This window comes from Armigeres subalbatus, chromosome 3 (assembly GCF_024139115.2).
Source record: "Armigeres subalbatus isolate Guangzhou_Male chromosome 3, GZ_Asu_2, whole genome shotgun sequence".
NCBI classification, from domain to species: domain Eukaryota; kingdom Metazoa; phylum Arthropoda; class Insecta; order Diptera; family Culicidae; genus Armigeres; species Armigeres subalbatus.
Genome location: NC_085141.1, coordinates 38,960,571 through 38,983,124, shown reverse-complemented (window position 1 = coordinate 38,983,124; position 22,554 = coordinate 38,960,571). Strand labels below are relative to the sequence as shown.

Here is a 22,554-nt window from a genome sequence, read left to right as displayed (position 1 = left end):
GGTTGCAGATCACCGTTTACCCTTGCTCAAGAAAAAGAAATATCCCAATCCCAGCGTAAAGGTACCGTGTGTGTATGTGTGTGTGTTCTTTTTTTCCCGGTGCCGGTTCGGATTGGAAATTGTCTTGACTTCCCTAGGCATAAAAGTATCATCGTGCTAGCCTCATGATATACGAATGCAAAAATGGTAACCTGGCTAAGAAACCTCGCAGTTAAAAACTGTGGAAGTGCTTAATGAACACTAAGCTGCGAGGCGGCTCTGTCCCAGTGTGGGGATGTAATGCCAATAAGAAGAAGAAGAAGAAGTAGGACACCCAGTATAATACTTCGAGTTTCTGATGAACAAGTATAATATGAGAAAAATATATTAAGCTCTTTTAGTGGAATGAATTAAACCGTCTAAGACGAATTAAGTACTGTCCATTTAATTCCACCAGTTAATTTTCTTTATCTTTGCAGATACGTATTTCGACCACAACTGTGTGGTCGTCTTCAGTGTCTTGTACTTGACTCGACTTTCTATAATATGGTACTGCGATGCAGAAGCATAACCAATGCTGTCATCATAACTTGCAATGATTTATACAGTTTTCGGTAAATAATGGTTTTTAATATTATAATGATTTTTCTTACCTTATTTCAACTAAAATGACGAAAAGAAATTACACCCTCATAGTAGTGATCCTAGTTGCTTCTGGACGTAGTCAGTAGCGGCTTGTTTGATTCGTTTCACTGCCTCCCGGGTGCCATGTTTCTCCTCAAATGCCACGTACTTAGTGTACAACGTTTTCATGTTCTTCATCGGCAACCGCTGGGCAATGGCTCGGTCCAGAGTTTGCCGGGCCACATCAATCAGACCATCCTTGACTAAAATATCAACGTACTGCGACCAGATGTCGGTTCGCTTCGGGTACGACGTCAGGATCTGTTCGAACAAAAGGTGGGCTTCATCTCGTTCACCGTTACGATTGTGCAGGAAAGCAAATTTTACGATCAGCGGGATGTCTGTGAGGATAAAAAGGCAATCAAAATTTCACATGTGCGTTGACAATTTTCTACAATCTTCAAAAAAAAACTATTCAAAATAAAACTTACGCTCTTTGTTCTCCAGAGACTTGAGGGCCTTGCTGAGCAAAGGCTTTACTTTGACCGCCTGTCCCATTTTATAGTAGGAACCTGCCACCAGTAGCCACATTTCCGATTCCTTTCGGAACCGTTTTTGTAGAATATCGATTATATCCTGTGCCTCCGGCATCTTTCCGCAATCGATTACGATTTCAATAACTCTTGAGTACACCTTGAACGCGTCATTGTACTGAATGGCTTCCTGTAGTACCTCTTTGAACCGATCAACCGTCTCGTAGCGAAGCTCAAGATTTAGCAAGGCAATCCATATATTGAGGCGTTCGCCTTCCTCTCGGAAGTTGATGGTCTTCAGTGCACGACGGGCTACAGCTCGAGCCTTCTCCACTTCCGCCGATTCCATATGAAACACCATATAGCGGATCCAAAGGAGACTGCTGTTCGGTTGTGCCAGTACCTGACGGTCGAACTGGTCAGGTGTATGGGGATCCACCGAAGCGTCGGCCAACTCATCCTCGATTTGGCGGATACGCTTCTCCTCTTGTTTCATTGCTTCAAAACGCTCTTTCGCATTAAGGCGTTTCTTTGTTTGCGTTTCTGGTTGCTCATCGTCATCGCTGGAATCAGAATCTTGCTTCCTAGTGGAAGGGTTGTTGCCCCAAAACCCGTGCGCGCCTGGAAGCTTTTCGGTACTGGAGATCTTCTTGGCTTTTTTTGTGGGTTCTGCAAGTTCGGTAATAGTTTTTATGGCTTGAGCTGAGGCTTTAGTGTTCTTCTTCTTGAACTTAGTCTGTTGAGCTAATTGATGCAGTTTATCCTTTTTCTCAAGCTGTGTTTGGTTCGTCCTTACGGGGCCCGACTGCATGCTTCTCGAATTATGTAAAGCATTGGCAGTCGGGCGTTCGGATAAAAAATGATTCTTGTTCTTGTTTTTCTTGCCTTGTTTTTTGTGTTTACTCCTTGAATCATCCGCCCCATCCAACTGGCTTATGACAAACTCCTTGCCGGCTTTCATCTTCTTAGCAGCGGTCTTATTTTTCTCTTTCTTCACTTTTAATTTCTTCGCCGGAGATGCAACGGTGTCAGATTTCTTGAGTTTAAGTATGTTTCCAGAAGATAATTTTGTAGCTTTCTTCTTCTTTTTCTTAGACTCCTTTTCGGGTTCCTCATCGACTGGATCAAGTTCTTCTGTATCGCCATCTAATAAAAACAAAAAAAGACCATGGAAAATTTATTGTTAATTTTCGTTTAGGATTTCTTGAGTAAAATTATTATTTTTTATTGAGTATAAAATTATTATTTTGCCCTTTGCATAAAAGTATCATATTGCTAGCCTCCTCAAGCAATAAGGATGCAGAAATTGATACTTGGTTTAAAAACCTCGCAGTTCATAACTGTGGAAATGCTGACTAATGGCCCGTTTACATATTCGCTAGTTCTAGCGGACAATGCACTATCCGACAATACTAGCGCGAAATTAGCCAAGACAATTCCTGTTTACATTATGCTAATATCGCGCTAGTATTGTCGGATAGTGCATTGTCCGCTAGAACTAGCGAATATGTAAACGGGCCATAATGGCCCGTTTACATATGAGCTAGTTCTAGCGGACAATGCACTGTCCGACAATACTAGCACGATATTAGCATCATGTAAACAGGAATTGTCCTCGCTAATAAGCGTTTACATTATGCTAATTTCGTGCTAGTACTGTCGGATAGTGAATTATCCGCTAGAACTAGCTCATATGTAAACGGGCTATAAATGAGTGATATGCAAATACTTTCCCAGACGATTTATGGACCGTTTACATATTCGCTAGTCCTAGCGGACAATGCACTGTCCGACAATACTAGCACGATATTAGCATAATGTAAACAGGAATTGTCCTCGCTAATAAGCGTTTACATTATGCTAATTTCGTGCTGGTATTGTCGGATAGTGCATTGTTCGCTAGAACTAGCTCACATATGTAAACTATGTAAACGGGCCATTAAGAACTCATGTATGCAATTGTGTTGCTTGTTAGCAACTTCCCATATTACGGTGAGTAGCATTCACATTGAAAACGTTTTCGTTGTTATAGCTCTATTGGTATAATGGAACGTACACACGGTCAAGCAGTTTGACCAACATTGACTCCACCTCTCGTTTATTCAAACATCCATCAAGTTTTATCGACAGCGACACGAACAATCAATTTATTCGACCAACAATATCACACACGAACGACCGAAGCGCCAACTTGAGCACCAACCATCAACAAATATATGGGGGTTTGTGCAACTTCACTACAAATGCTCAAACATGTTCGGCGAACCTTGACTCCACCCCGATAACTCAAACCAAAATCAAAACGGTTTAATATTTGCCAACCGAGCCGCCAACTGTCAAATTGTTGTTCGAACAACTTCACACACGTTCAAACAAAGCAGCAACCGAAGCGTTTTCTTGGGGGTGGAGTCAATGTTCGTCGAACTGCTTGACTGGTGTGTACGTTGCATATGAGCTATAGGCAAATTTATTTGAAACTCAGCGATCGCTTCGACATCTAGTAGTGAGATGGAAAACTATGAAAAACGTGATGAGGAAAAAATAATCCAACGGAAACATACTGAAGACGAACATTTACCGATTTTCTGATCAAAATACACTTTTCCGGAGATTAGAAACTATGGAAATTGATGATAAATTATTTTTTCTTTGCAATCCACATGAATCCGGTTAGTTGTTACATACAATTTTCGAGAAAAATGAGCAAAAATGTCGATCCGGACCAAAGGTTATGAACTCCCGGATTTGTTAATTTCGATCAAAATCACACATGATTGGTCAGAGTAGAAAGAACAGCGATGAAAAAAACCATAGCCAATGGAAAATGAAGGTGTGTTGAATAAATATTGAGATAATTTTGATGATCAAAAATTCAAACTAGAATGTAAACAAGCCGGTTTCACTCAATCTAACGCAGCGCACTCTGGGATAGATTCTTATTAAATTTGCCTATTGATTTCTGTAATGCAGCTTCAAAGGTACTCACCTGTTCTTATAGCAACTGACAAAGCGCTGTCATTGATGCTAACAGCTAGTGTACGAGAACAAGCCATTTAGAAGCAATATTTCTGTAGAGTCTACAATATTTATATACATTCTACACGAGTTTTCAATAGCAATATTTCTGTAGACCAATGATGTTATCGATTATTTAGTAATTCACGTTCGATCATTTAGTAGTTTGTCAACTCATTCCAGAAGCTGAATTTGAAAATGTGTTGTATGGTGGACTTCTAGTGTGAAGGTTTTTCTACAACTCTACCTTATGATTCGTTGTTTGAATTCCACTAGTAACGGAGTTATAACTATATTTTCAGTAGCCTAAACTAAATGATAACAAAATTCCAGTCATTTAGTTTAAGTTACTGCAACTAGCGCTATAACGCCTATACTGCCTGTAATCGCATAATTGTCCCATATGAATTTTCATCATTTTTTAGTTTTGATGATCAATGGTTATATTTTGGTTTATATTTGTATGCTTTAAAATAAAACTGTGTAATTTGTTCTAAAAATTTCGAAAAAAATACCAAGTCGATTTGTCCCATCTTGAAAGTAACCGCATTTGAGTCCCATTGTGAAAGTAACCGTATATGTCCCATAAACACGAATTTTAACTGACGCTGGTTCAGGAAGATTTTCTTTTCTTGTTTTCATTATGACAAATATTCTTAAAACTGTTATCTCGGCCAGGGGATTATGTTTAAGGCCCGATCATACCAAATTGAAATTGAATGGAGTAGAAAACTCATTGGATATTATTTCTCAAAAGATTACTAAACACTTGATCTACCAGAATTTTATGCAAGCACGTTGCAACAATGTCACATTATGTTTTGTGGATATGCTAATTTAGCATTATGGTGTATCTTTTTTATTCATTCAGATTACTGATCTCCAATTCCTAATTTTTACTCGGTTGCGTGACCAACATATGCCCATCATTTTGAACGTATGTCAATTTTTTTTTTCGAGAGTTGACCAGTTGTAGTCCTAATAGACTGGTATCTCGGCTGGGCTCTCCATGTGATACACAATACTAGCAGACGACTCAAGCTATGTTGCTCACTAGGTCACTGCGGCCTGGGTTTGTATTGTGATCATACCGATACATTATTCTTTCTATCTACAGTCTGTCAATTATAAACCGAACAAATAATGGAAGCTCAACATGTACATACATGTTTTCTGAATAAGTAGTTAACATGTAAATTTAATTATTAGTTACTTGGAGCCGACATTCAATACCTAATAGTAGTCTATGTTGACAACGGGTGGTACTGTTGCCATTTCCAAGTAACAATTTCGAATAAAGATGTAATGATATCATTCTGGTAGGGTAGTTTCAAAATAGATTAATTTAAGTACTATTGTAATAAATGGACACATTGAAGAGCTTCCCTTATTTAAACACGGTTGAGTATCGGATGTTTGTCAATACGTCGTCGAGTTAATTGTATCCTATGATTATTATACAAAATTTCTGTCCAGTTGTTCCGTAATTGCTTTTTTTTGGTCAAGTTCTATTCCCTTTTCTAATATTCAAACCTTTATTATTTATTAAAATAATGAGGTCTAAAATTCAGTTATTCAGATTCAGGGTATACAATATTCAATATAATAGTGGATGAACGCATCATATGGTCTATCCTCATTTCCGTAAGTGGTCAAGTTATTAGTCTTGTAGCAATAATAGTGGTACTAGTTATTCTCTATCTTGTGAGTGCAATGGTCTCAATTAACTATTCTAAACAGAACTCTGTCTCTTGCCTTTCTGTCCACCGATGGTCATGTATTTATTTTCGTTTTTTATTATTTATTTGATATCATTAAATTTCAGTCATTTATTTTACTATCGGTCATTTATTTTATTATAAGGTAAAGGTCAGCGAATTTGTCTTAATACGAGAAACACTAAGTCATGTCCCCTATATATCCGCTAATTTTTCTAACTAACCTAATAGAAGGAAGAGAGAAACAGTTTTTTGCGATGATCCATGCAGCTAGAGACTAAAGACTAAAATAAAAAGATTATCGAGAAGATATAATAGATACATTCACTATCTCCAATGCCAAATTAGTAAATCTACAAATTCTACTTTTCACTATTAAAATTCTACTTCAGCTATACGGGTACAAAATGAATTATTGTTAGCTACTACTACAAGTATAAATAGATGTATGCTATTTGGATAAGCGTTTGTTTCAGGGTCTTGTTAGTATTAGAGTTATGTTAGTTAGACCCCTACTGAGCCCTGCCGGCACCTCCAAATTTACCAATAGGCAGTTGTTGTTAGATCGTGCGACACTAACCATTAGTTAACTTGGAGGCATGGTACCTCAAGTGTTTGGTATAACTGTTGACCTTATTTAAGTAAGATGTGATAAAAGTTTCTCTACGGAGCTTATTTTCAAACCATTACCATTAAAATAACGATATTCTTGTGAAGGAGATATAAAAAATGGAAAAATATCTTAATTTTTTAATTTAGTGTTGAACTTAACCTTTGTTTGAAAAAAGCACTCTATTAAACAACAAAAATAAAAATAAAATAAAAATCTTTTTAAGACACTTGAAATATCAACGTCAAGCCCCTTATCCATGGACAGGGCATTTTGAACGTATGTCAATTTGCCACCAAAACCATTTGCAACATGTTTTAAATATATCATAAAAAAAAAGAAAAATAACACTGTTTTTAAAATTCGGTAAACATTTAGGATGAATAGGAGATTGTCATTTGAATGTCCAGAGGATGTTTGGTTTGCTCTGTCGAATCACATGTTTCACAACTTTCGTGTTCTCATTTCACGATAAAAATGAACATTTTTATAATCTGGCTATAAAACTAGTCTAGAACTCTTAGGGTAAAATCAGCAGTGATTCAAATCGTTCCGGGCTGTCAGTTTGAATATGAATCTGAAACATTCATTTTCCCAGCAGCTGTTCTAGATTCATTTTTTATACCAGTCAAATGTCAAAAAAATAAAACTGGTATAACGCTCCGTTCTATTTTCTGCAGATTTGAACCACGATTGAATCACGAGATTCATTAATTTTCCTATTGTTTTGGTGTATGAATGCGTAATTTTATCTACGGATCAATCCACTTTGCAATTACGGCGCCTTTCTTGGCGCCAATATGATGATTTCATTTAATTGAAAATTTGAAAAACATGAATAGAACACTGCTGGGGAAGCCAGCTAGTTTGTTTTATTTGGCTCCAGATTCAAACTAGAATAGTGGTCGAAAATTTGGAATAAAACTGAATCACTTCTGATTTCACTCTTAGTACAGGAAAGTACAATAACAATTACAATTGTTTTGATGCATGTACACGACGGTAATGCGAAATGCACGATTTGTAATACTTGATGTAACTTCCTACAGAATTCAACGTAGTGGGACAGGATATGCGATTACTATCCAACAGGGAAAGTAGCCGCATATCCTGTCCCATGGATTATTTTCGTAACAATAAGCAAAAATCAGTTTAATAATACAAGGCATAGTAAACAATACATATTTGTACACCACACTGGCGTGAAAAATGTTTGAAAAGCATTTCGCCCTCGAAAAATATAGGCAAAAGTTTTTGGTCGTATTTTCGCCGTCTTGCATCCGATTTCGGGTATTGTTAGCTCGATACAAAGAATTTGAGTAGATCTTACACCGTAGGTATTTTAAACTAACAATTTTTATTTTTTATGTACTAAAATATTACATTAAGATACTCATTTGTCTTATTATTATGTTGTAAAAATATGTTGATTTTTCTCTAAATTGAGCCCACAAAATTTCGAAATGAAAAGTGAAATGGAACCCAATTTTAATCATCTTTGAGGGGCATTGATGATTTTCGGCGGAAAAATTTTGTTTTATTTTTAAAAATCAAAATGTTTACTCAAGTGCATTGTATGCATAGGCCAAAAGTTTTTTTTTATTATTATCATTGTTTTCTTTATTAAGGAGACGGCTGACGGCCAAAAGTTTGGGTTCATTCTGCTGATATGCGATTCAATTCATTTTTAGCCGAATATTGTCTGAAGTACAGTTTTTGATGTTTTGTTTGGAAACTCACTTTCTTCAATGTATATTTTGCCTGAAAAAAATATTTGGATAAACATTTTGATTTTTAAAAATGAAACAAAATGTTTCCGTCGAAAAATAATCAATTCCCCTCAAAGATGATTAAAATTGGGTTTCATTTCACTTTCCATTTCGAAATAAAATTCTGTGGGCTCAATTTTGAGAAAAATCAACATAGTTTTACCACATAAATATAAGAAAAATGAGTATCTTAATGTAAAAAAGGGTCACAGTGTGGCTAGCGTCACAAAAAGTGAAGAAATGTTAAAGTATAATAAGAAAACAAAAACCATTCGATTTTGGCAACATAAACTGCCGTGAATCGCATACCTGTCCCATATTTGCTGAGTTTCCTATTCATATGGGACAAATATGCGATTCACGGCAGTAAATGTTCCGAACGTGATGCCAAAATCGAATGGGGTTTGTATGTTGTTTTACAGTTTTGACATTGTATAGGAAACATACAATCTTTACAATATGGTTGACACCTTATTTAAAGCATGTGCTGTTCTTTCGAGTTTTACTGCATGTTGCTTTGATATTGCATATGACAAGCATTTTCCAAAAATGTTGATGCCTTCTTTGAAGCATGATCAGTTGTAACAAGTTATACTGTTTTCATATGTCGACATTGCTAAAACATATCTGATTCATTGTTTTTTTATATCTTTCTTTTTATAATTTCCTGGTTTTATTATATTGCAAAAGTGATTTGCAATATTTTAACGTTAGTTTGTATTTCGCTTTTTGACCACATGCACATGGCTTTATTTTGCACCTACAAAAAGAATTTCATATAACAATATATTTCAATCGTTTACGCCTATATGTACCTATTATGCCAAACGACCATTAGGCCAATCGACCATTAGGCCAAACGACCATTAGGCCAAATGACTTTAGGCCAAACGACTTTATGCCAAACGGCATTAGGCCAAACGTGGCACAATCATGTTTGAATAATAGTTGAAATAATACTGAAAGTAAAATATTTAGGCTTTTGTGCTATAAGCAGGATATAGGACTCTTTCTAAAGTTTATACAGCACGAAACTGAAAATGGGCGTTATGGGCAGGGTGGCCAACGAACCGAGAAAACCGGGAAAAGCGGGAAAAAGGGTGCACCGAAATAAAAACCTCACTGCGGGCTTAAAACGAACACGCTAACTTTCACCTACTCAGTGACTGAGTAAAATTGTATTACTCTCTCTTTCTATCCCACGGAAGTTTTACTCAATTTCCGTCAAAAGCAGGATAACTCAAAACTATGAATTGTTGAGTACGGCCCTGCCGTACAGGCGCACCTTCTCATCCAATATGCACCATTTGCTCACACCAACGTACGTAGGTATATTTCGTACCTCACGCCCGAGATCGTTGGATAGATGTCACAGGTTGGGGAGGTATTGTATAATTAAAAACATATCACTCGTCATTCGTCAATAGAAACGTCTCGTGGCATTTAATGTTAGCTCGAACTAAAAAGTGAAATCTACTTAATCTATATTCTACATCTTCGGTTGACTTACATAGCTCAAGTTAAAGGTAATAATAGTCTATTATGAATTAGTGCTAAATTGAAATTATTGAAAACTTTCTTCTCTTAAATAGTAAAAGTATACAGCTGAATTATCTCTAACCTTAAACCTACGCTACACTAGACCTACATGCAAAGGTAATTAAAAATAGTTGAATAATATGTACAAGTACTCCACGATGTTGTTTAGTACAGATATTATAGTTACAGATATTAATGCATCTGATCAGTAGGAATTCCGTAACCGCCTAGCCTATTCGACACACTGTGACTGTACCTATTCCGTGAACCCTGCATGGTGGAACTAAACGTAAGTGATAATTGGCCAAAATAACTTAATGAACTAAAACTAATTGTAAAAGTAACTATCTTGGACCTAACTATACGTATATTGTAAAATGTTACAGGAATATAATAATACTCTGATCAATGAACGTAATACCCATTCATTCGGTTGTTCTCTTTGGTGTTATTATATCGGAAATCATCTCGTGCAATTAGTTGGCAAGGCCAACAATGAATAATCCTGCTTTTGACGTAAATTGAGTAAAATTTTCGTGGGAAGAAATGAGACGGGAATACAATTTTCACTGAGTAGGTGATAGTTAGAGTGAAGCATTCGTTCGTCTTTGAACGAATTTTCCAAGGCCTGAGGTGTTTTATTTGTCATATTAAAAAGCATAACTATTCTCATGATCTCATTTTTTTTAATTTTAAGCACTGTTACTTTTAAGTTTAGTTTGAGTTGAATTCGATAAATGGAACGTGGTATAGATAATGGCAAACTTATGGGAAACACGCTTGAAGATGAATCATTTATATGGGTTGTGTCATTTCAGGTCTTTCATGCGTTTCTCTCGAAATATTTAACTTAAATCAAACGGTGCACAGGTTGAAGAATTGATCACGCGACGCCTCTGATCAAGTTGAATCCAGTGGCTGTATAAAACTTATTAAACGGATTCAAAAAATCTGAATAAGCGCCATTGGAGCGAATTATATTACTGAATGGTTCAGTAGAGATTGAGAATAAATTGTGTAACATGCTGTAAAGTATAGATACCGTCTACGGGGGTTTCATTGGGCCAAAATGTGGTATGTTCGAAGTAAATGTTACAAAGCTCTAAAATTTAACATTGGATTCAAGTTTTAATTAGTTTGGTACAAGCTTGAATAATAAATTTACCACTGTGTGGGGAAAAAATAATGAATGAAGGAAATACTTCAAAGTTATATGTTGTTCAAAATTGGCCCATTCTCACCCCTCACAGGGGGTGACATTGGGCCAAGTAAAATAAAGTTCAACAGTGACGATGCCTCGATTCAATGGTTCATTAAAAATAATTGCCTACATTACGGCTCTTACCAACTATGTAAGGCAAATCAACCAAAGGCTTGGCCCAATCTCACCCCTTTCCAGCGTGCATTGCTTGTTGCTACGAAAAACCAGAACCGCTATACAAAATATCCATAAAATTCTATAAAACAACAACAGATTATCGTAACATGATAACCAGGAGTTTGATTAGGATAGTGACTCCCCGGACGAAGTGTTTTTGCATCTTGATCAGTACTGGAAAAGGTTGTGATCGGCATAAGACAGAGAGCAAAGCGCCAAATGAAAGGATCGTGGGTTCTTTGATCAATTACGCATGAAAGACAGTCATGAAAGGATGTTGTGCTTTATTTTAAAATTAAAATTTCTAAGTTATTTTATTAGATATATGCGAAGAATTAGTGACTAGTCAATATATTAATCATTCTCCTTTAATTCACCGAGTTGAAAGTGGTAATAAACACAAAAATAAAGCAGATATTGCACACTTTCATGTCCTGTCACGGAAAAAATATTTTTTTTAGATTTTTGTAGCATGTCATTTATTCTTCGCGTTTCTATTATAGATATTGAAAGGGGCAGACCTATGTAGTAAACATTGTGTGACATCTCTAATTGGAAATGAGAAATTACAGTACTGATCTTGATAGTAGAAAATGATTTCTAAAATAACTCAAAGTGATTTGCGGGAAATGAGAAAATGATTTACATATCTCTGTTGAATAAAAAACAACTACCTATTCGATCAAGGCGAGTTCCTGCGAAAATTCTGAATATACGCCTTGACCTTTCCTTGATCGAATGGCCAAAAAAAATCCATCAAGAAACGACTGAGACATTAACGTTCTAAGGGTCGATTCTTCACCTCCGCTTAGTGCTTAAACCCGGTTTAAACGTATGGGTAAGCACCGCTTAAGAAATAATACTGAAAGTAAAATATTTAGGCTTATGTGCTATAAGCAGGATATAGGACTCTTTTTAACGTTCATACAGCACGAAACTGAAAATGGGCGTTATGGGCAGGGTGGCCAACGAACCGAGAAAACCGGGAAAAGCGGGAAAAAGGGTGCACCGCTTAAGAGTTAAGCGGAGGTGAAGAAATTGGCCCTTAGTCTATCATATTTTCTTAACGCTATTCGATTTTTGCAAACGAAAAGTGTACCCCGGTTTAAAAACACATATAGGGGTGATCGGGGCGATATGTTTCAATCGCAGTAATGCGCTGTTGTAATTTTTCCGTAATGAATCTTACATATATGATAATATTCTTGTATTTGACTACTGAAATTTGAAATCGTTCGCATTTTAAGGCCTGATATCTTGCTCTGTGCAGGTATGCCCATATTGCCCCATAGATACTGGTTTTGGAAAAAAAAAAAGTTTTATGATAAATTCAGATTTGTACCAATACAAACATGTGTGTACAATATTCAATTTTAATATATCTTTTGATTGTGGTGTATTTTTGACCTGTATTTTAATCAGTTTTGTGTCAAAACCTTATTCATAAACTCCAAATCTTATAATAATTTTGCCTATACAGCAGAAATTTACATTTTCAAGTGTATTTCCATGTTTGAATTGAATTTTAATGCGGTTTTCACGTTGATGCATATGTGGAGCATCCTCTTAAAGATCATATAACTTTTACATAATAAAACTTGTCAATAAGCTCAAAATGAGGGTGGCTCATATTGCCCCGTATGTTCATATTGCCCTACTGCCCCTATAGTCCAACGTCAAAAAAATCGACTCACGATCGCAATGAAAACGTAAAATACTAGGTAGATTATTATTATTATTATCTTTATTTGGGGATTATCAGCCGGAGACTGGTTCATCTCCGTAAAACACTATAGAGCTATTAATAGTAAGCATCTTTTACATCTTTTGACATTTTAATCTTTAAGCACTGAAAACAGTATGAACTCTTACAATGCCAGTCGTAATACATTTCATATATCAAAAAATATAATTAGTTTAAAACAAAACGTTTTTTTCTGAAAGTTTAAATTCCTACGAATTTTAAAATTGTTCGGCATTGTTCAATGACACAAATACCTAATACTATTTTACTTCTATCAAACAATCTTGAAATAATGTCCATGAAATTCGGCAAACGACGCAATCACTTTTAGAAGCAGAAATTTGTAATTGACTTATGGCACTTTAAATTTGAATGTACTGAACTGTTTTACGTAATATACGTCGTGAGATCGTATCTTGTACATAATCCTTCTCATTTTTTATCAGAGGTAACATGTTACAAATATTCGTAGAAGGGCAACGCGTACATCTAAAATTAACTCACATCATTTACTTCGAGACATTACCTATTAGTCTTGATTTGGTGATTTATCTAATCCCTGAAAGTTACCCCAATGGTATTCACAAAGCATAATCTAAACTACATCAGATGAGCATGCTGTTACTTACCTTTATCAATTCCAGAATCGCTTTGAATTTCGGCATTTCCATCATCCGAATTATCATTATCATCATCCATCCATTCCTCTGGGTCCTCTAGAATCGGTTCTTCGTAGTCGTCTGGCAACCAACACATTTTATCCGATTTATCCTTTCTCTCGGGCGGGGTCCATATGAAATCTTTAAATCTATCGTATGTCTGTTCGGTCAACCCCAGCAACAATCCATCACTAATCCGCTGTAAAAGCACGTTAACCTTATTCGCCACCGCCGGTGCTGTTCTAAGTTCATTATAGTGGCACCTCACCGGCACAATGACCAGTGGACAATCCACTTTCGACAGGCAACCCACGGCAACATATTCATTCTGGAACAATGTAACAAATTTCCGTGCGACTTGCGGCTGCAGCAACTCCTTGGATGTCTGGTTCTGATCTTTATCTGTGAGATGTTTCAAATACTTCTTCACGACGCATAAATAAACCAGCTGCTTTTCAACATCGACCCACAAAACTCGAGCCTCGAGCAGATCTCCAGGCGAGTAGCTATCGGCGTCCCGCTTCGGGTCCTTAGTTGCTATCCCTTTGGCTTCTAATGTGTCTTCTCCGTCACCTAGACGAACAACCATCTGGTCGCTTTCATCGATGAAACTCTCCACCACGCAGGTCACGCTCTGTCCGATGGTGTACTGAGCAAAAGCTTTATCGCGAGATTTGAATCTGGAACGAGAAATATTTAGGCGATTACAGAGTTGTTACATAATTATAGCGAGGCTTTGTGGTTGACTGGCTGCACCAGAAAAAAAGAAGAGTGACTGCCACTGCCATACGAATGCAAAATGTTAGCTAAGTTTAGAAACCTCGAGCAATGATAAATGAGAAGGGAAAAGTAAAAAGTAAGAAGTAAGGAATTCGAAGTATGAGAGTTTGGGAAAGGGACAGTGGCGTAGCCAGAAAATTGGTCTGGGGGGAATTTTCTGAACATTTTTTTTTTCGAAGAAAAAAATTCTTCTGAAAATTTTGTCTTTGGGCGTTTTATGTCCAAAACCACCCCCGTGGCTACGCCACTGGAAAGGGAAGAAAAACGGAAGAAAAACCCAGAATAATTCACCTAGCGGTGATGATCCCTTTCTCGTGCATTATTAAATTGTAACAAGAAAAGCACATAAGATAGGTCAAACTTGCACTTTAAGGAGATAGATTCAGTTATTTTCATCAATTCACATTTATTTGCGTTCATTTGAATGCATTGCAGCAGCTTTTGAAAAAAAATTCCGATTTTTTTCCATGTGGGAAGAAAAACAATGTTTTTTTAATAACTCCGAAACGCAATGGCCGATTCGGCCAATTTTCTATAGCGAAAAATTAGAAAGGATTCCTCGTCGAATGCAACCTGTTGCGAGCAAATCGGATAAGTACACAAAAGCGTGTCTCACACTTTTTGTACACACACACATGCATACATACATACTACATACACACATACAGACATCACCTCAATTCGTCGTGCTGAGTCGATTGGTATATAACATTATGGGTCTCTGAGCCTTCTATCAAAAGTTCGGTTTTGGAGTGATCCTACAGCCTTTACATATACTTAGTATACGCGAAAGGCAAAAAGGATGAAACATGCAGACAGAAGGAAACATGAAAAACCCTGATTAAAAAATGCAGAAAAATATGAGTGAGTGTTTTTTAGCGTGTTTGCGCATAAAAAATAGTGTTTTGGCTATAACTTCTGATCCCATAGTCCAATCTGGACAATTTTCAATAGCAAACAATGGGACAGGATTCTCAATCGAATGGAATTAGTAATTCGGCCAATGCTAAGTTCCAAAAAATGTGTCGACAAAATTTTGTACACATACACACACACATATATACATACACACAAACAGACATCACCTCAATTCGTCGAGCTGAGTCGATTGGTATATAACATTATGGGTATCCGAGCCTTCTATCAAAAAGTTTAGTTTTGGAGTAATTATATAGCCTTTACGTATACTTAGTATACGAGAAAGGCAAAAAGGAAGAAGGAAGGAGAAAAAATAGGAAGAAGAATGAAGGAAGAAGAAAAAAAGAAGGGAGAAGAAGTAAAATGGAAAACTCAAGTAGGAAGAAGGAAGATGATGATGATGATGATGGTCCCGCCACATACCCCTACAAAGGTTTGAGCTAGACGAGTTATCTTTTAGATAATTAATTAAGATCAATTTAATCAGATTTGCCAATAAAAAAAAACGATCCGATTATTTTACAGATATAAATTCTAATACTGTCCATCGCTATACAGCAAAAAACTAAATTAAAAAAAAATGAACTGCAGTTTTGATTCATCACTTAGCAAACACCGGTAGTGATACCTCGAGGTCTACAAAAATGCAAAACTTGTGATACCTCTCGCACAGATTTCAAAAGCTTCGCCAGGAACCGCTTTACGTCTTATCAACAAAACCGCGTTCTACATCTCGGAAGTATCTTTCAGCATTTATTTTGATTTTCGACAACAACACGCCTAAACTTGTGATACCTCTCCGTCGATATCAAAAGTTCGTCTTCTATCGCGTACAAAGACAATCTACCAGGTAGCCAAGGCCAATCATCTAGTTCCACTCATTACTAGTCATTCAAAATTCACTTCCATCCATCACGCAAACAGCTCAAAAATGTCAATGATTGGAAAAAGTTATAAACAACTTATATCTGTATTGCGCGCGAGGCTCAAACTTTTGTAGACTACACATTTAAAATTATGTCAACAATATAAAATCCATCATCATCATCGAGGCGATCGTTGTAGTCAATTAATGCCTCAATAAATAAGAAATAATTCAGATTACACCTAAACATCCGTTGGTCACAACTTCGTCAAGATTTAAAGTTAGTCAATTATAAAAACTTGTCGAGTAGCCGTTCAAAAAGCAGCTTTGATGTGTGAAATACATTGTCTCTTAAACTGTGTTAGTGTTGCTGCACGTTTTATCTGTGTAGGCATCGAATTGAATACATTTATACCCTTGAAAAACAATGAATTTTGTGAAGCACCATGTAAAAAGAAAGGCGTTCTTACTTCATCCGCGTGTCTTGTATTATACCTATGTATGTCACTTCCTCTTTCAATTCGATCACACAAATATCGAGGCAGCAAACCATTAATTACTTTAAAAATGAACACCATAGTTAAATATACAATTCTTTGCTTCACTGACAGCCACTGCAAGGCGTCCAACAAAAATGTTGAGGAAGTGAACCTATTGCATCTCAAAATCAAACGCATTATTTTATTTTGCAAACGCTGTAATCTCGATATTTGTGTTTCACTAGCCAGAAAAAGGATGGAAGGGCAAAAGTCGAGATGAGGGGAGATGATTGATTTATACAAATATATTTTACTAGCAATCGTTAAATCTTTTTCAATCGGCATAATATTCCGTACTTCTTGCCAATTTTCTTGATGACATTGTCAATATGGGTACCAAATTTTAACTTGTCATCAATAATCACGACAAGATATTTAATTTCCAGCACGCGATCAATCGTATCATCATCCATTACAACAGAGACGTCTGCATTTAATCGATTCCGTGAAATTACCATGAACTTGGTTTTACTAATATTTAATTTCAACTGTTTGTATTTCAACCATCTACTTAGAGAACGTAAATCTTCATTCAAGTGTCGGACGGCGTCATCTAAATTCTTAGCTGCAATGAATATAACGGTATCATCAGCAAAAAGATTTATGTCACAAAATCGTAAAACTCGCCGCATGTCATTGATGTACATAATAAATAAAATGGGCCCTAATACACTTCCCTGTGGCACGCCGAGAGTGTTCTCCACGGGACTCGAAACAAAATCATTAAAGGCAGTCCGTTGAGTTCTGTCAGCCAAATAGCTTTCAAACCATTTGTATGCAGAACCCGAAATTCCAAAGCGCTTGATTGTTTTCAACAACAAGGGCCGAGAAATTGTCTCAAAAGCGCGTTTTAGATCCAAAAACACAGCAACAATCGTATCTTTACGCTCCATTTGTTCTTTCCATTTTGCCAATACCAAATTCAATGCGGTTTCACAAGAATGACCTTCTCGATATCCCGATTGTTCCGGTATCAGCAAGCTATTGGTATTCAAATAAGTTAATAGCTGGCCTTTAACAACTAGTTCTAAAATTTTCTCTAATGTGTGCAACATGTTGATGGGACGAAACTCTTCGGAAGAACGAAGAAAGAAAAACAAAGACTGAAGGGCTTTTCTAATTGGGTCCTAAAGCCCTACCTCGTTTATGGTTGCAAACGATAGTGCATCGGTCAAGAATACTTGAACCGATGTTATAAAAAATCTAGTAAAAGTCTAAATCAGTAAAAATAATATTTTTATGTTTAATACATTTTGAGGCAAATATTAGCCTGTGCAACATTTCAGAACGAATTAACCATCAGCCCAAAACGTCAGGCCCATATATATTAACTGTCAAAGGTTGAGTCAAGTGCCCTGCGGTGTTTTGCTAGTGCGTTTGAATCCTTACGTCAAACAAGACCAAAAATGTCGAGGAAGCATTTTTCATCTATTTTCAAATTTCAAATTAAACAAATGTTCCTTTCAATTTTTGAGTCAAAAGAAAAACTGACGCGTTCAGGATGATTAACTTCATCGTTCCCTGAAATAAAATCGAATATCGATTCTTCATTCTAGGACCCAATTGCGGACATTTTGTATGGTCGCAATTACTGTAGTTCTGTTCTGGAGCAGATAAATTTTAACTTTCGTCCGATAACGCTACAAGACAAACCAATGTTGAGTTGAGAATGCCTTTCCATTGAATCAAGTACAGTATACATGGCGCCATTTATGAACTGTAGAGATTGTTTTCTAGAGTTTCGGCGTTTTTCGATAATAACATTCCTCGGCGAATTCGTACTAGCTAAGCGGATGGACTAATCATCAACACGTCAAAAACGAAGTACATAATAGGACAAAGCTCGAGATAGGCCAACATTAGCCGCCCACCACACGTTTGTATTGCTGGGGACGAAATCGATGTGATTGTAGAATTCTTGTACGTGGGCTCACTGATGGTGACCACCGATAACGATATCGCCAACTTACTACATATGGCCCCTTGAAACGATATAGTCGAGAAAATGTTTTATTTTTATTTGACTTCATTAATTAATAAAGTTTTATGATCACGGTTTATCACATTTCGCCAGTTTGAACAGAAAGCTTTCGTCGTTAGGCTTGTAGTATCCTACGTGTCTCCAAAGAAAAACCCGATTGAAATCATGTCTTTGAAAATGTTTCTCCTCCGCATCGGCAAACAGGTACTCGCCAGTGAAAGCATTCCGTATGCGATACACATCTTTGTCACCAGACGTTTCCGGAATGAACTGCCAATAGCCATCTTTGGGTGGTCGATCCTTATCACCCTTAATCAGGGTTAGCACATACCGACGGTAGGTGTTCCGTGCATTGGCATCGGTCCCTCCGTGCAGCCACTCTTTCACGTAGTTGTTCTTCAGACTGTAAGTAAGACTTTCCTTGAGTACTACGGTCCATTTGCCGGTTCCCCATAATTTGCGTTTGTCGGTTGCAAAAACGTATCTCTCCTGATTCGGCATAAAAGCGTAGTGTTCGTCCGCCGACACGTAGCCATTAGTTTTCAAACTCAAGATGGTCATACAGGGAAGCCAGTCTTTTTTTATTTCAACACGATTGTTGCAGGCACATTGGCACATGGGTGGTGATATCGGATCTGCCCCATTTGAAACATTGAAAAACGAAGCACATAGCACAACAATCAGCACCAGCAGAAGATCCATTTTTACTAGCTAACGACAAATGAAATCTAGGCCTTTTCATAATAATCCGTCCACTAATGCACCATAAATTTGATTTGATTTAGAACGAATCAATCGTAGCGATGTTTGATATGGAGCAAATTTTGAGAATGTAATCGGCGTGAAGCCAATTTCGTAGATTAGAAAAACCATACTTTTGAATAATTCCATAGCCTAATAGATTACAAATGAAAATTCGCATTTTCGATCCTATTCAAAAGTATCTATATAGATTTGTTTGAGTTGTACACACTGGCGGACTTAAGCTGGGGCACGATGGGGCGCGTAACCCACCAAATCAATAATTTTCCCAGAAATTGATTTTTCATTTGTATTTTTTGTTTGTTTTACCCTGGAACCACCCATTGAGTTGAACTTTTGTGGTATACCCCTGATTACTATTAACTATTCGCATCTTGTAGGTTGGTCACCATTTATCAAGTAAACAACCTAAGACGCGTCTTTTCCCAGTCCGGCAAAATTGAATTTAGAAGTTTTCAAAGGAATTTCTAAAAGATTTTTCGAAGAAATTCTCAAATGAATTCGTAAAAAAATGCTCAAAGGAATCCCTAGAGAAATTCCCGATAAAATTTCTGAAAGAATTAAAAAAAATCATCCCTAGTTTTTGAAAAAATGGACTTTTCAAAGGAATTTTACAAAGTCCGATGGTATTTCCGAAATTATTCCTAAAACAATGTCCAAAGAAATATTCAATAGAATTTCCTAAATAATTCGTAAAGGAATGGAAATTGCTGAAATTGCAATTGCCAAAATTCTGAAGAAATTTCTGCAAGATTTTTTTTTGGACATTCCAACATGTTTTATTTTCCCCTAGGGATTTCTTCAGAAAATGCTCCGAAAATAACTTAGGAGATAAATCCAGAAATTCCTTTAAAAACCCCTCAAGATATTCCTTCGGAAATTCAAAGAAGGTATAATGAAATCGTAATTCATTCAAAAATTCCTCCTATACGATTTTTTCGAAATTCTTCTACAAAATCCTTCCGAAATTTCTTTTGGGAAATTGATTTAGAAATTTGTTTGGAATATATATCATCATTTCTCATTTCGAAAAGATTCGAAAACTAAGATTATATTCTTGGACATCCTTCGAAATTTCCAGGAATTCTTCCAAGAGTTTGCAGTAGCCATCAAGCAAGTGAGTACAGTGCGTGTGTTATTCGTCGCGAGCAGAAGAAAGAATATCTGTTTGATATTCGGTGGATCCTCCGCTTGTATTGCGCTTTGCTTCGGTCGAGATAAGTACAATCTTCCATAGTTTGTAGTAGCTATCGGGCAAGTAAAAACAGAGTGCTGCGCGTCCGTTCGGTCGTCCAAAATGCGATTCTCTTCCATTTTCATATGCCACCGGGCGTGCATGGTTTAACTTTTTCCTCGTCGCGAGACAGCGAATTAGTGTTGTTTCCCATCTCATAGATCGCATCTTAAGGGGTCTCCAGTAGCCTTGCGAACAAAGGCGTAGGATTGCCAATCCGGAGATGGTTCGATTCTCGGTCCGGTCTAGGATGTTTTCGGGTTGGAAACTTTCGTGACACCCTGGGCATAGTGTATCCATTGTACTTGCCATACTCATGCAATGGCGGGCATAGAAAAGCTTTCAATTAATAACTGAGGAAATGCTAATAGAATACTAAGTTGAAAAGACGGTCAAGTTCCAGTTGGAATGTAGAGCCATTTAAGAAGAAGAAGATCGCATCTCTCCGAAGTGAATCCAGATAAATTATCCTTTGTTACTAAAACGATAGTGGGTACTGTGGGGTTAAGGGACACCCACTCTGGATAGCAAACTCCGTTTTTGTAGGATGTTAGCTTTAAGCTGTAATGTATGTTTATTAGTTCCATACAAATCACGACTATTTGATATATGTATGAATACTCACAAATTTGGTGACCGTTTGTTACAAAGGCAAATAGGTTTCAACGTGGGTCTCTTAGAACGATCAATGAGTTCAACTGTCATAGATGTATAACAATTCAATATTAGGTTTTCTGTATCGTATAAAGTAGGTAACTTACAATCTACACTGCTCTACGGCTACTACAAATATCTTCTGTATCGTGTAGATGAATATAATGATATGTATATACTGATTAAGGAACTTTAAATTTAGATTTAAATTTTAGACTAGTAAACAAACTAATTCGCACTTGCTAGATGACAAAGCATTTTTTCATTTTCACATCTTCCATTCCCTACGATGTCATCGCTGTCATGTCAACGGTTGTCACTCGTATCGGTTGGTACAGCGCTATGACGATTAGAGCTGTGCAACGAGGGATCTCGTCTTCACAGGTACCTTGCACCAAAGCTGTGGCACCACCAACGGAACCGGCTTCATAGTGCTGGGTAAGATGCGCCATCGTGTGATTGCATGGCAGCCAATCGAACGCAGTTCCAGGCTGTTCGGCCACATTGAGAGTTGACGTAAAGTCAATGTCAACTTCTCTCTCCGAACAGCCAAGATAGCTGTGTGGTGTCGGCAGCCAGTTATAAGGCTAAGAATAACGCTACGGATTGCCTGTTCCGGTGGTAGAAGTCCACCATATAGGTGACCCCAAATTCTTGGTGTGATGCGGCTTTATGCTTACCGTGCCTACGAATGAATGGTTAGGGGGGTCTAAAAAGAACCTAACCGCTAACGGAGCCTGTGAAGCACCAGGGCACCCTTCACAGTATCTAGCCCTTACTGCGCTAACCGGAGCTATGGCGTAGTTGACTTTTTGCTTCTCCGAAATAATCGGCTACTCTTATTCAATCTCAACTTGAGGTTAAATATTGGTGGGATTATGAGCATGTTTTTATTTAGTTTTTCAACAAATTGTCACCTATATGGATTCGCTTTATGCGTTATACACATTGTACTCTGTGTTTCGTCTTCGACTTTCTTGATAAGATACCAATTTGGTTTCATCGTTGCTGTTCATATGCATGCTGAAGTTGTGGAGTGCATTATCTTAATTTGCAATGGCTTCAGTTAAGATAGCTCAAATCAATCTTCAGCATAAAAGAACAGCAACGATTAATCTTTGAAGACTTATGCAAAATGGCCAGGGGCGTCTCGTGGACTTTTGCTACACCTGTTCTACCATGCTGATAAAAAAAAATCATCAAGCTGAGTGGTTTCGCATGAAAGTTGGGCATTTAATCTAATATTACAACCT

General features: G+C 37.0%; 1 protein-coding gene across 1 annotated transcript in view; it reads right to left on the bottom strand.

Moving 5' to 3' along the window:
- Positions 1 to 587: 587 nt before the first annotated feature.
- The window catches only part of LOC134223743 (protein RRP5 homolog), a 46,652-nt gene continuing 24,685 nt past the window's right edge, over positions 588 to 22,554 (bottom strand). Inside the window, exons 3-5 of the mRNA XM_062702931.1 lie at positions 13,539 to 14,248; positions 1,095 to 2,282; positions 588 to 1,004 (exon numbers count right to left, since the gene is read on the bottom strand). Of these exons, the coding sequence (XP_062558915.1) occupies positions 670 to 1,004; positions 1,095 to 2,282; positions 13,539 to 14,248 (2,233 nt within the window). The 3' untranslated portion in view covers positions 588 to 669. The remainder of the gene's footprint in view (positions 1,005 to 1,094; positions 2,283 to 13,538; positions 14,249 to 22,554) is intronic.